The 15,661-nt window shown below is 54.0% G+C and overlaps 1 protein-coding gene across 1 annotated transcript in view; it reads right to left on the reverse strand.

Moving 5' to 3' along the window:
* LOC133357853 (uncharacterized) overlaps positions 1–15,661 on the reverse strand; it is an 84,483-nt gene that overhangs the window by 28,712 nt on the left and 40,110 nt on the right. Inside the window, exons 9-12 of the mRNA XM_061575997.1 lie at positions 15,300–15,448; positions 4,313–4,451; positions 1,605–1,727; positions 709–897 (exon numbers count right to left, since the gene is read on the reverse strand). Of these exons, the coding sequence (XP_061431981.1) occupies positions 709–897; positions 1,605–1,727; positions 4,313–4,451; positions 15,300–15,448 (600 nt within the window). The remainder of the gene's footprint in view (positions 1–708; positions 898–1,604; positions 1,728–4,312; positions 4,452–15,299; positions 15,449–15,661) is intronic.

Genomic DNA, 15,661 nt, shown 5'->3' on the forward strand with positions numbered 1-15,661 from the left:
TCACTTTGCTTCGTGCTGTGAATCTCTGTTATGGTCCCCCCCCCCCACAGACACGACTACCCTACTGGGCACCAACGAAAGTAGCTGGATGTACTCACCACCACTGTGTCAACCACTGTGCCACCGCTCCAACAACAACAACAACCACCGTTCACCACTAAGTTGCGGTGACGTCACCCTCGGCGCTCCTGTGCCAGGCCAGGTGCACTTTGAGGCTGCGTGAATTGTCGAAGTCTCGCAGATGAACCAGACTGGTAGATGCATACCGCTCCCCAGACAAACACACACACACACTAAATTTCGATTTAAAGCTTTCGTGACAGCAGGCGTTCATCTTCTTGGTTCTTTCGGTAAAGTCACGTAGAAGGGAAATAATAAAATAATAAAAATAAAACATAACAAAACAATTCTCACGAACGTTTTGGCCACAACGCAAGCAGGAGAATTTTTTTTATTACGTTTTATTTTTATTATTTTATTACTTCCCTTCTACGTGACTTTACCAAAAGAACCAAGAAGAGTCTTCATAGAAGCAACTCATCCTCACGCTACACTGGCGGGGAGCTCACGGGAGAGGGGTAGGAGGGTGGTTAACGACAGGGCAAGCAAGGCCTGATTTCACCACGCTACTCAGGACATGAGCAGCACCACGTGGTCTTGCCACCCGAGATGTGCGCTCGTATCCATCCCCTCCTGGGCCTCGCTCACCCTGTCCAGGAAGGTGTAGAGCCGCACGGCCTGCTGGACGTGGGCCCGCCGGCTCTCCAGACGCCGGCGGAAGTCGTCGGCGAGCGACCGCAGCTCCCGCGCGGTCCTGGCGCACTGCTCCAGGCCGGGCTCCGCGTCGCTAAACGGCTCCAGCTCCCGCAGGACGTCGGCGGCGTCGTCGCAGCGCTCCTGCACGTCGCCAACATCGTCATCAGCACGGTCGTTGTCGTCGTCGTCGTCGTCGGCGGCGTCATCAACGTTGTCATCGACATCGTCATCGTTGACATCGTCATCAACATCAACGTCATCGTCGTCGTCAACGTCGTCATTGTCAACGTCATCAACGTTGTCAGAGATCGACATCGTCGTGATCAATGTCGTCAACATCAACGTCGTCGTCATCGTCGTCAACGTCGTCGTCAACGTCGTCAACGTCGTCAATTAATCGTCAACGTCGTCGTCAGCATCGTCAACGTCGTCAACATTGTCGTCATTGTCATCGTTATCGTCGTCAACGTCATTATCGTCGTCAACGTTGTCATCGTCGTCATCGTCGTCACCATCGTCATCGTCGTCGTCATCAATGTCATCCACTGAGCTCCGTGTAGCTCTTTGTCAGGAGCGACATGCCTGTCACAAATGAGAGCTCAACAAAGCGGCTCATCACGTGTGAAAATGTACAGCAGCCAAATACCCTAAACGCACACGTTGATTCTAAATGTTGAGGGTAAAACCGGAGGACCTGCAGAACACGCAAACTCCAAACATACAACAGGCATCATCAGGGGTTGGGACTGAACCCACGACCTCCTGCATACCGGGCGAGGCAGTTAACATCTCGCCACGGCGGCTCAACGACAACGATGTGACGATGTGGGGGTTTGTTTCTGGATCACCTTGGCTCTGGCGTAGAAGCTCTGGAACTCCTGGTGAGCGGTGCGCAGGCAAGCCAGAGAGTCCGGAAGAGCGTCCGTACACCGCAGTCCGAGCTCTCCCTCTTGCTCCAGCCAGCTTTGCACCTGAACACCACGCAGAGTCACGGGGGCGGCGAGCGACGTTTGCTTCGGCGACTTGATGATTTTTTTACGATTTAAAGCTTTCGTGACTGCAGGGATTCATCTTCTTGGTTCTTTCGGTAAAGTCACGTAGAAGGGAAATAATAAAATAACAAAAATAAAACATGATAAAATAATTCTCACGACGTTTCGGCCACAACGCAAGCAAGCCGTCCTCAGGTGGAGAACAGGTCTGTCGAGAAGACAGAGTCTGAATGACACACCCCAGGCTTGGAGCGTCTATTTAAGCTGGGATGGAGGGGGGAAGAGCGCCTTGACAAAAGGACCTGTTCTCCACCTGAGGACGGCTGCTTGCGTTGCGGCCGAAACGTCGTGAAAATTATTTTATTATGTTTTATTTTTATTATTTTATTATTTCCATTCTACGTGACTTTACCGAAAGAACCAAGAAGATATTTTTTAACGAGCGTGAACTTTAATCTGCGGTGATTGCACGTGCGCCGAACCACATCGCTCCCCCCCAGCGCTCCACCGTGCTCCTCAATCAGCCCAACTATCCGGCCACCAGAGGTCGCAAACGGGTTTTGATTCCTTACTCTTAGTTCTTTCGGTAAAGTCACGTAGGTAAAAAATGAAATTAAAATGAATAAAAAATAACAACAATAAAATCACGACGTTTCGGAGGCAACACAAGCTTCTGTCTTCAGGTGAAACTTTGATTCCTTACCCGTACCCGTACCCGACCGCACCAGGGTCACAAATGGGTACCTGTTCCCTACCCGTACCCTACCCGAAATGAGTAACAAACGGTTACTCACCAGTGACTCACGGCCTACCCGTATCCGTACCCGGCCGCACCAGGGTCGCAAACGGCTACCCGTACCCGGCCAGGTACGGGTAGCTGGGCATCGGGTAGGGTACGGGTATCGGGTATCCGGTTGCGACCTCTGCCAAGTCTTCACCACTCTTTTTCCAGGAGGGTCCCGCCAAATCTTTCGCAGTAGGGGGCGATGATTGCCACGCCAAACCCCAACGGTGCAATTTTTTTAAATTTGAACCACGACGCTGGCACGCGATGGCCGCCTCATTCAGAACCAATGACTCACATAGAGACCCATAGACTCATACGGAGATCAATAGACTCACATACAGAACCATAGACTCACATAGAGACCCATAGACTCATATGGAGATCAATAGACCCACATACAGAACCACTCGCATAGAGACCCATAGACTCATACGGAGATCAATAGACTCACATACAGAACCATAGACTCACATCACACGGATCTAGAGATTCACATACAGAGCCATACACTCACATAGAGACCCATAGACTCATACGGAGATCAATAGACTCACATACAGAACCACTCGCATAGAGACCCATAGACTCATACGGAGATCAATAGACTCACATACAGAACCATAGACTCACATCACACGGATCTAGAGATTCACATACAGAGCCATACACTCACATAGAGACCCATAGACTCATACGGAGATCAATAGACTCACATACAGAACCACTCACATAGAGACCCATAGACTCATACGGAGATCAATAGACTCACATACAGAACCATAGACTCACATTACACGGATCTAGAGATTCACATACAGAGCCATAGACTCGCATAGACACCCATAGACTCACACAGAGATCTACAGATTCATGTACAGAGCCACACACTCGCATAGACACCCATAGACTTACACAGAGATCTACAGATTCATGTCCAGAGCCATACACTCGCATAGACACCCATAGACTCATACGGAGATCTACAGATTCATGTACAGAACCATAGACTCCCATAGACACCCACAGACTCACACAGAGATCTACAGATTCATGTACAGAACCATACACTCGCATAGACACCCATAGACTCACACACATCTCTATGGATCCACATACAGAACCATAGACTCCCATAGACACCCATAGACTCACACAGAGATCTACAGATTCATGTACAGAGCCATACACTCGCATAGACACCCATAGACTCGCAGAGATCTACAGATTCATGTACAGAACCATACACTCGCATAGACACCCATAGACATACGCACATCTCTATGGATCCACATACAGAACCATAGACTCCCATAGACACCCATAGACGCACACAGTGATCTACAGATTAATGTACAGAACCATACACTCGCATAGACTCACACACAGAGCTACCGATTCATGTACAGAGCCATACACTCGCATAGAGAGCCATAGACTCACACAGAGATCTACAGATTCATGTACAGAGCCATACACTCGCATAGACCCCCATAGACTCACACAAAGATCTACAGATTCATGTACAGAACCATACACTCACATAGACACCCATAGACTCACACACATCTCTATGGATCCACATACAGAACCATACACTCGCATAGACACCCATAGACTTGCACAGCGATCTACAGATTCATCTACAGAACCATAGACTCCCATAGACACCCATAAACACACACAGATCTATAGATTCACATTTAGAGCCATACACTCGCATAGACACCCATAGACTCGCACAGAGATCTACAGATCCACACGCACAAGCGGGCCTTACCTGCGTGGCCCTCTTCTGCAAGGGCCAGTACGCCAGCAGGCGGTCGAGGCGGTGCGCGCAGGCGTTGGACAGCATCACGAGGTTGTGCACCTGCTCCTCCGCCTGCCCATACAGCCGCGTCGCTCTCTCCACCGCGTCTCTGGGGAGGGGGGGCAGAACGCGGGGCGGTCGACTTAGCATCCACCGCCGCGAACGTGCTCGTCCGTTCGCAAACGTGCGAGCGCGCTGCTTGCCGCCATCGCCGCCGCCATCACCGCCGTCATCGCCACTGTCGTGGTGGTGTTCCAGTGGTGGTGGCCCAGTGGTGGTAGCCCAATGGTGGTGGCCCAGTGGTGGTAGCCCAATGGTGGTAGCCCAATGGTGGTGGCCCAGTGGTGGTAGCCCAGTGGTGGTGGCCCAGTGGTGGTAGCCCAGTGGTGGTAGCCCAGTGGTGGTAGCCCAGTGGTGGTGCGTTTTGCCGCCTGTCGCAGAGGCTCGCCGCGCGAGTCCAGCGACCGTCCCTGGAGTGCCGGGCGGCTCAAGCGCAGCAAGTTGGCACAGCAGGGGGCACAGCTGGTGCATCTGTCAACTCGCCTCGGTCAGTCAACACGTGGCACCTGCTGGCTCTGTCACGTGACTTCCTGTCAGCGAGCCTTCGACACTTCACGCGGCCTCGGAGTGCACCTGGCCTGGCACAAAGCCGTGGTGACGTCACCGCCACTTAGGTATGTTCTCCGAGTGGGGAGCGGTGGTGTAGCGGTTAGCGAGCTGCACTAGGAATCCGGCGACCCGAGTTCGATTCCAACTCACGGCCAACACCAGTGACGATATTCTGAACCGGTCCTGGGCCTCCCCTAGGCTGACACAGCCTTAAATGAGTACCTGGTGCGGTGTGTAAAACATCACCAATGGGGAGACAAAGGCGGCCGGGCGTGGTGTGCCGTGCCGGCCTTCATAGGTGCCACTCGATAACAGCACTTGCTCCAACAGTCTGTTACAGGCTACACGGGGGATCTTTGTCTTTGGCACGTTCTTCAGAGTGTGCGTGAGTGTGTGTTGAGCCAGTGCGTGCGAGTTGAGAGTGTGTGGTGTTTGTATTCTCTCCCCCTAGCTCTGCGTGGGGTTCCCTCCGGGGTTCTCATCTTTCCTCCCACAGCGCGAAAAATGTTCACTGGTTCATGGCCAAAGAGACATGCCAACGCTGAAAAATTAACCTGCAGACGACTCACCCAGGAGATCACGCACAGCAGCGACGTCGCTAAACATTTGGCAGGACCCTCCCGAAAAAAAAGTCTTGAGACTCGGATCAGCGACTCCTGAATGATAATAAAAATAAGAGGAAGAAGAAATATCCCACGCACCCTGGAAAAAAAGTCTTGAGACTCACCGAAAGAAGAGGTTAAATATTTCTTTAAATGTCAATTGGTGCCTTTTCTTTTTGACAAGGGCCCCACTCTTGTTTCCGTCTCCGCTCTTTGCCGATTGTTTTCCAGCCCGGGACTCCCTTGAAGAAGGCAGAGAGCTTGCGAGCCGTCTCAGAGGACTCTCACTTGGCTCGGAAAACAGGGCGTACTTTATACACGTGCGTGCGCATGTGTGTGTGCAAGTGTGTGTATGGGGAGCGGTGGTGTAGCGGTTAGCGCGCTGCGCTATGAACCTGGCGACCCGGGTTCGATTCCCGCTCACGGCTAACACCGGTGGCGATTATCTGAACCGGTCCTGAGCCTCCCCTAGGTCGACTCAGCCTTAAATGAGTACCTGGTGCGGTGTGTAAACATCGCCACTGGGGAGACAAAGGCGGCCGGGCGTGGTGCTGGCCACCCACCCCCTAGTGTGCCGTTCCAGCCTTCATAGGTGCTCGCTAACAGCACTTGCCCCTACAGTCTGTTGAGGCTATACGGGGGATCTTTGTCTTTGTATACGTTATGAGGAGCGGGAGTGTATTTATGGATGTTGAACTTATTTTCGCCCTACACGTGGCTAACTGTGATAATGTGAGTGTAGCGTTCAGCGAGCCGCGCTACGAACCCGAGTTCGATCCCCGCTCACGGCCTACACCAGTGAGGAATACCATGAACCAGTCCTGGGCCTCCCCTAGGTTGACTCAGACTTAAAATTAGTAGCTGGTGCGGGTTTGTAAACAGCGGCATCGAGGAGACAAAGGCAGCTGGGTGTGGTGACCGCCACATATCCGCCTCGTGTCCCGTCCCGACCTTCATAGGTTGTGTGCTCGCTAACGGCACTTGCCCCAACAGTCTGCTACAGGCTACACGGGGGATCTTTGTAAATCCTTTATATTAAGTTCACTTGTTTGCGTGCTTGCTTGCGCGCTTACGACCGTGCAACTCTTTCGGTCGTTTTTTAACCCACTTCCCGTGATCCAATCGAGCTGACATTTTGCACACAGACTCGTTGTGCGTGACAATTTATTTTCGTGAAAATTTTTTTCCAACATTTTCTACATTTTAGGAAAAAAAAATTTATATTGCTTAATGGTGGCAGGCAATCATCTGACCCATAAGTGGCAGCCACCTCAAGCCAGAGGACGAGAGGACTCTAGCCGCCCGTTTCAAAGATCAATGTGATAAAAAATGAAACTCTTACTCAAGAAAAACAGAAATGAATAATAAAATAAAACCGATGCCACGCATATAAAGCATTTATAGTGAAAAACTTTGTTTTTACGGGTTAATTTTTTGCAACTGGACACGGCGTACATTAATGTTACACACACACGCACATTCATCTGTATGCGTGCAGGCATGTGAACCCACAGTGCGGCATGTGCACACATTTATTTATTATTATTATTCCTACACTTGCTGAACCAGGAAAGGCTCACCGAGTCTGAAGACTCGTTTACAGGAGGGTCCTGCCAAGACGTTGTCAACGGGGGGGGGGGGGGGGGGGGGGGGGGGGTTCTGATGCTGCTACTGATGCTGCTGCGTGTGATCCCAATTGCAGGGGTCATCTTTCGGCTTTTGCGATGGGTTTTTTTGTTGCCCAATACCACAGCTAGCTTTTATTTATTGACTAGCGGTAAGTACCCGGCGTTGCCCGGGCGAAAAAGGCGGACACACACATGGACTTAAACACAGACATCGACTTACACACACACACACATAGAGTTACACACACAAATGGACTCACACACACACACATAAGAGTTACACACACAAATGGACTCACACATACATACATAGAGTGAACAACAACAACAACCGCCATTCGCCACTAAGTGGCGGTGACGTCACCACGACGCTTGTGCCAGGCCATGTGCACCTTGAGGCCACGTGAAGTGTCGAACGCCCGCTGGCAGGAGGTCACGGGGCAAACCCAGATGGCACGGGTCGACTGACTGAGACAAGTGGCTGATGCACCACCTGTGCCCCCTACTGTGGCAACTTGCTGCGCTTTAGCCACCCGGCGCTCCGCTCGTTGTTGTGAGCGTCGCTCCTCCGCCCTCCGTTGTTGTTGGAGGGCGACTAAATCAATCCGCGGCAGGGAACCGAGGAAAAGAACCCAGAAGACACCCGTTGCACGAGAGGTTAGCGCCCAACTACGCTCCATTCTACACAAGGGCAAAGGTCCCCCGGGTAGCCTTTACAGACTGTTGGGGCAAGTGCTTATTATTTCCATTCTACGTGACTTTACCGAAAGAACCAAGAAGATGAATCCCTGCAAGTCACGAAAGCTTTAATGCGTGTGTACGTTCGTCCCGCGTACGTGCAAGTATGCGAGCCGGGAGCCCTGCGTAAACACGCGCACGTGCGCTGCTAGCGCTGCTGCCGCTGCCGCTGCTGCTGCTTCTGCTGCTGCTGCTTCTGCTGCTGCTGCTGCTTCTGCTGCTGCTGCTTCTGCTGCTGCTGCTGCTTCTGCTGCTGCTGCCTCTGCTGCTGCTGCTTCTGATTCTGCTGCTGCTGCTTCTGCTGCTGCCGCTGCTTCTGCTGCTGCTGCTTCTGCTGCTGCTGCTGTTGCTGCTTCTGCTGCTGCTGCTGCTGTTGCTGCTGCCGCTGCTTCTGCTGCTGCTGCTTCTGCTGCTGCTGCCGCTGCTGCTGCTGCTGCTTCTGCTGCTGCTGCCGCTGCTTCTGCTGCTTCTGCTGCTGCTGTTGCTGCTGCTGCTGCTTCTGCTGCTGCTGCTTCTGCTGCTGTTGCTGCCGCTGCTTCTGCTGCTGCTGCTTCTGCTGCTGCTTCTGCTGCTGCTGCTGCTGTTGCTGCCGCTGCTTCTGCTGCTGCTGCTTCTGCTGCTGCTTCTGCTTCTGCTGCTGCTTCTGCTTCTGCTTCTCCTGCTGCTTCTGCTGCTGCTGCTGCTGCCGCTGCTTCTGCTGCTGCTGCTTCTGCTGCTGCTTCTGCTGCTGCTGCTGCCGCTGCTGCTGCTGCCGCTGCTTCTGCTGCTTCTGCTGCCGCTGCTGCTGCGAGCGGAATGTGGAGCTGGAAGTGGCTCTCGCAGAGCGGCGTGGGCGTTGGTTGCACTCGGGGAGGCAGCGGAGGAGGAGGAGGAGGGCGGCTCGCAGGCCCCGTGCTGCCCTCGCGTGAGAACAGGCCGTGCTGTGTGCGGCGTCGGCCCCGCACTCGCACAGCTGTGCAAATCATCGCCCGCTTCCCTGCCAAGTGGCGTTGGTGCGCCCTTCACCCGCCGCACCCTTCCCGCTACACGCTACCACCCACAATGTTGTGCTCCACCACACCCTGCCATCACACTGGTGGTTCTCCACCCAGACTGGAGTGCTCCACCACACCCTACTCCACCACACCCTACTCCACCACACCCTACTCCACCACGCTGGTGTACTTCACCACAACCTATTCCACCACACCCTACTCCACCACGCCCTACTCCACCACTCCCTGCCACCACATTGGTGTGCCCCACCACACCCTACTCCACCACGCTGGTGTGCTCCACCACACCATACTCCACCACGCCCTACTCCACCACGCTAGTGTACTCCACCACGCTGGTGTACTCCACCACACCCTACTCCACCACACCCTACTCCACCACGCCCTGCTCCACCACGCCCTACTCCACCACGCCCTACTCCACCACGCCCTACTCCACCACGCTGGAGGGCTCCACCACACCCTACTCCACCACGCTGGTGTACTCCACCACACCCTACTCCACCACACCCTACTCCACCACACCCTACTCCACCACGCTGGAGTGCTCCACCACACCCTACTCCACCACACCCTACTCCACCACGCCCTACTCCACCACGCCCTACTCCACCACGCCCTACTCCACCACGCTAGTGTGCTCCACCACACACTGGTGTACTCCACCACACCCTGCCACCACACTGGTGGTTCTCCACCACACCCTACTCCACCACACCCTACTCCACCACGCTGGTGTGCTCCACCACACCCTACTCCACCACGCCCTACTCCACCACGCCCTACTTCAACACGCTGGTGTGCTCCACCACACCCTACTCCACCACGCCCTACTCCACCACACCCTACTCCACCACGCTGGTGTGCTCCACCACACCCTACTCCACCACGCCCTACTCCACCACACCCTACTCCACCACGCTGGTGTGCTCCACCACACCCTACTCCACCACGCCCTACTCCACCACACCCTACTCCACCACGCTGGGGTGCTCCACCACACGTGCCCAACCTCACCCCACGCCTGTCGCGTCGCTCGCCGTCGTGGCATCGACGTGGGTCGCTCGCTGCTCTCGACCCCGAACTTTGCGGTGCAAGTTGGATTCCGAGTCCCGGCTAACATCAGTGGCGAGTGAGACGTACACCAACACACACCGACCGGCATGGTGAGGTAACGGTCAAACTACCCCTAATGACCCGAGGTGGTAAGGATACGTCTGCATCCAGCAGCGGATTAACAAAGGGGTGCAAATTTATCTTCTTGGTTTTTTCGGTAAAGTCACGTAGAAGGGAAGTAATAAAATAATAAAAAATAAAACAATATACGTGACTTTATCGAAAGAACCAAGAAGATGAATCCCTGCAGTCACGAAAGCTTTAAATCGAAAAAAAAATTTGGGTGCAAATTTGTTAAAACGCTACAGTTTAATATTCATCCAGCCAGAGTAGTTGCACAGTAGAAGCTAAAAGCGCAGCCCTTGCAACTGCTCGCTCTAACGCCACTGCTGCCGGAAGGGCCTCCTTCACCAGAGGCAGCTCTGCAGTGCTCTTTCTAGAGGGAACTTTGGCCTACTCTTCACCCCACCATGAGCGACTTGCCGACCAACAGACTCAGCGTGGCACTCGCGTTTATACTCCAGGGCGGACGGAGGGCATGGAGATAGAACCGGTGGCCGCTGGATTGCGAAGTCACCATTGCACAGCAAACGCGCGTTTAAAACAACATTGGTTTTCAGAAGGAGATCTGTGACTAGCGACGAATGACGGCTCCACAAAGGTGGCGTATCAACGTCGCGTGGAAATTTATGACAGCACGCGAATACTCTGAACGCACGTTATTTCAAAACACGTGGATGGAACAAAATCAGAGGAACTGGACAAAAATCCACGTGACCACCACTGGGAGAGAGAGAGGGAGGCCCTGACCCCTGCAAATATACAGCAGCAGGCGTCAGGGTCTGGATCGAACCCACGACCTCCTGTATACCAGGCGAGGTAGTTAACATCTCCTAGCCACCGTGATGATGATGAGAGAGAGAGACACGCAAACTCCAAATATACAGCAGCAGGCGTCAGGGTCGGGATCGAACCCACGACCTCCTGTATACCAGGCGAGGTAGTTAACATCTCCTAGCCACCGTGATGATGATGAGAGAGAGAGAGACACGCAAACTCCAAATATACAGCAGCAGGCGTCAGGGTCGGGATCGAACCCACGACCTCCTGTACACCAGGCGAGGTAGTCAACATCTCCTAGCCACCGTGATGATGATGAGAGAGAGAGACACGCAAACTCCAAATATACAGCAGCAGGCGTCAGGGTCGGGATCGAACCCACGACCTCCTGTATACCAGGCGAGGTAGTTAACATCTCCTAGCCACCGTGATGATGATGAGAGAGAGAGAGACACGCAAACTCCAAATATACAGCAGCAGGCGTCAGGGTCGGGATCGAACCCACGACCTCCTGTACACCAGGCGAGGTAGTCAACATCTCCTAGCCACCGTGATGATGATGAGAGAGAGACACGCAAACTCCAAATATACAGCAGCAGGCGTCAGGGTCGGGATCGAACCCACGACCTCCTATATACCAGGCGAGGTAGTTAACTTCTCCTAGCCATCGTGATGATGATGAGAGAGAGAGACACGCAAACTCCAAATATACAGCAGCAGGCATCAGGGCCTGGATCGAACCCACGACCCCCTGTACACCAGGCGAGGTAGTTAACATCTCATAGCCACCGTGATGATGATGAGAGAGAGACACGCAAACTCCAAATATACAGCAGCAGGCGTCAGGGTCGGGATCGAACCCACGACCTCTTATATACCAGGCGAGGTAGTTAACATTCTCCTAGCCATCGTGATGATGATGAGAGAGAGAGAGACACGCAAACTCCAAATATACAGCAGCAGGCGTCAGGGTCAGGATCGAACCCACGATCCCCTGTACACCAGGCGAGGTAGTTAACATCTCATAGCCACCGTGATGATGATGAGAGAGAGAGACACGCAAACTCCAAATATACAGCAGCAGGCGTCAGGGTCGGGATCGAACCCACGACCTCCTGTACACCAGGCGAGGTAGTTAACATCTCCTAGCCACCGTGATGATGATGAGAGAGAGAGACACGCAAACTCCAAATATACAGCAGCAGGCATCAGGGTCGGGATCGAACCCACGACCTCCTGTATACCAGGCGAGGTAGTTAACATCTCCTAGCCATCGTGATGATGATGAGAGAGAGAGAGACACGCAAACTCCAAATATACAGCAGCAGGCGTCAGGGTCAGGATCGAACCCACGACCTCCTGTACACCAGGCGAGGTAGTCAACATCTCCTAGCCACCGTGATGATGATGAGAGAGAGAGACACGCAAACTCCAAATATACAGCAGCAGGCATCAGGGCCTGGATCGAACCCACGATCCCCTGTACACCAGGCGAGGTAGTCAACATCTCCTAGCCACCGTGATGATGATGAGAGAGAGAGACACGCAAACTCCAAATATACAGCAGCAGGCGTCAGGGTCAGGATCGAACCCACGACCTCCTGTATACCAGGCGAGGTAGTTAACATCTCCTAGCCACCGTGATGATGATGAGAGAGAGAGACACGCAAACTCCAAATATACAGCAGCAGGCGTCAGGGTCGGGATCGAACCCACGACCTCCTGTACACCAGGCGAGGTAGTCAACATCTCCTAGCCACCGTGATGATGATGAGAGAGAGAGACACGCAAACTCCAAATATACAGCAGCAGGCATCAGGGTCGGGATCGAACCCACGACCTCCTGTATACCAGGCGAGGTAGTTAACATCTCCTAGCCATCGTGATGATGATGAGAGAGAGAGAGACACGCAAACTCCAAATATACAGCAGCAGGCATCAGGGCCTGGATCGAACCCACAATCCCCTGTACATCAGGCGAGGTAGTTAACATCTCATAGCCACCGTGATGATGATGAGAGAGAGACACGCAAACTCCAAATATACAGCAGCAGGCGTCAGGGTCAGGATCGAACCCACGATCCCCTGTACACCAGGCGAGGTAGTTAACATCTCATAGCCACCGTGATGATGATGAGAGAGAGAGACACGCAAACTCCAAATATACAGCAGCAGGCGTCAGGGTCAGGATCGAACCCACGATCCCCTGTACACCAGGCGAGGTAGTTAACATCTCATAGCCACCGTGATGATGATGAGAGAGAGACACGCAAACTCCAAATATACAGCAGCAGGCGTCAGGGTCAGGATCGAACCCACGATCCCCTGTACACCAGGCGAGGTAGTTAACATCTCATAGCCACCGTGATGATGATGAGAGAGAGACACGCAAACTCCAAATATACAGCAGCAGGCGTCAGGGTCAGGATCGAACCCACGATCCCCTGTACACCAGGCGAGGTAGTTAACTTCTCCTAGCCATCGTGATGATGATGAGAGAGAGAGAGACACGCAAACTCCAAATATACAGCAGCAGGCATCAGGGCCTGGATCGAACCCACGATCCCCTGTACACCAGGCGAGGTAGTCAACATCTCCTAGCCACCGTGATGATGATGAGAGAGAGAGACACGCAAACTCCAAATATACAGCAGCAGGCGTCAGGGTCAGGATCGAACCCACGACCTCCTGTACACCAGGCGAGGTAGTCAACATCTCCTAGCCACCGTGATGATGATGAGAGAGAGAGACACGCAAACTCCAAATATACAGCAGCAGGCGTCAGGGTCGGGATCGAACCCACGACCTCCTGTATACCAGGCGAGGTAGTTAACTTCTCCTAGCCATCGTGATGATGATGAGAGAGAGAGAGACACGCAAACTCCAAATATACAGCAGCAGGCATCAGGGTCAGGATCGAACCCACGACCTCCTGTACACCAGGCGAGGTAGTCAACATCTCCTAGCCACCGTGATGATGATGAGAGAGAGAGACACGCAAACTAAAAATATACAGCAGCAGGCGTCAGGGTCAGGATCGAACCCACGATCCCCTGTACACCAGGCGAGGTAGTTAACATCTCATAGCCACCGTGATGATGATGAGAGAGAGAGAGACACGCAAACTCCAAATATACAGCAGCAGGCGTCAGGGTCGGGATCGAACCCACGACCTCCTATATACCAGGCGAGGTATTTAACTTCTCCTAGCCATCGTGATGATGATGATGAGAGAGAGAGACACGCAAACTAAAAATATACAGCAGCAGGCGTCAGGGTCAGGATCGAACCCACGATCCCCTGTACACCAGGCGAGGTAGTTAACATCTCCTAGCCACCGTGATGATGATGAGAGAGAGAGAGACACGCAAACTCCAAATATACAGCAGCAGGCGTCAGGGTCAGGATCGAACCCACGATCCCCTGTACACCAGGCGAGGTAGTCAACATCTCCTGGCCACCGTGGCGCCCCTGTTTGCCACCTGCTGCAGAGGTTCACGATTCGAATCCGGCAGGCCACCCTGGTTAATGCTGCGGTGGGTTGAGTGCCGTTAACGGCGGAAACACCACGTGCGATCGGCTTCACGACGGACGTTAAAGATCCCCCTGGCATCGTTCGCAAGAGGAGTGAGGCAGTTGTGCTTACCGGTGTCACGGGCAACATTGTTGGCACGTTTGAAAAATTGCACCGCAATTGACTCGGTTGGAATCCACTCACCAATCGTCGCCCCCCAAGCGTCGCGAGATTTAGTGAGTGAAGATAGTCCCAGTTCTTGGTTCTAACACTGTGGGTGCAGGCAGACCCAGTCCCTGGTTCTAACACTGTGGGTGCAGGCAGACCCAGTCCCTGGTTCTAACACAACGGGCAGCAGGTAACACAGTGAGTGCAAGTGTAGTGACATAAGAAGGGAGGGGCTGCTGGGGGCTCTGGGACCCTGAGCGGCCCAGGCGCTTGGGCCCCTTGGCACCGGGCGCTGGGTTCCCAGACGCTTAAGCCCCTTGGCGCCACCAACGGGGGGGCTGTGTGTGCTCTGTGGGATATCTGGGGGCGCACACAGCCCCACCCCTCGTTGGGGACTGGGCATAAAAGGGGAGCTCCCTGGACGATCAGGGCCAGTCGTGACCCAAGACCCAAGACCAGCCATCTGAGGACCCTAGGACGCTGTGAGGGTCAGTGGTGGGACTCTAGAACTCCCGGCTCTACGTCCTTGTGAGGGCGAGTTCCAGAGCGTAGCCAGAGTAGTGTATCTAGGCTGTGTACCTAGGCTGTGTACCTAGGCTGTGTACCTAGGCTGTAACAGAGTATCAGGACTGTTGGAGTGTTGTTGGATTGTAATAAAGAAGTTACCTCTACAAGTGTCTCCGGAACCCATTGCACAGGTAACACACAACACACAGCGGAGCGCCAGGCAGAGCCTCCCCTCCCCACCTGCAGTCGGACGAGGCGGTGGCGCCGGCGCTCTCCTTGCGTAGACGCGCCAGCGTGGCGCCACCCTCCAGCTGCAGGCCCACGAGGCGCGCGTCCTGCAGCGCCGCGCGCATCATGCGGCCCTGCCTCTCCCGCTCGGCCGCCGCCTCCTGCGCCGCATGTCGGGAGGAGAGTGGGGGAGACCCGGCGAGAGGTGGTGGGTGGTGGTGGTGGGGGTGGCGGTGGGGTGGTGGGGGGGGGACGATGGGGGGGGGGTGACACCGCGGCTCGCGCGGCCGATTTCTTTTTTACGCCGGAACTTTTTCCCCGTTGGAGTTCGTTACCGAATCACGAAAATACGAACCGATAAAATATTCACGGCG

Source organism: Lethenteron reissneri, chromosome 60 (assembly GCF_015708825.2).
Source record: "Lethenteron reissneri isolate LAM-NWPU_2019-01 chromosome 60, ASM1570882v1, whole genome shotgun sequence".
In the NCBI taxonomy this organism is placed as follows: Eukaryota; Metazoa; Chordata; class Hyperoartia; order Petromyzontiformes; family Petromyzontidae; genus Lethenteron; species Lethenteron reissneri.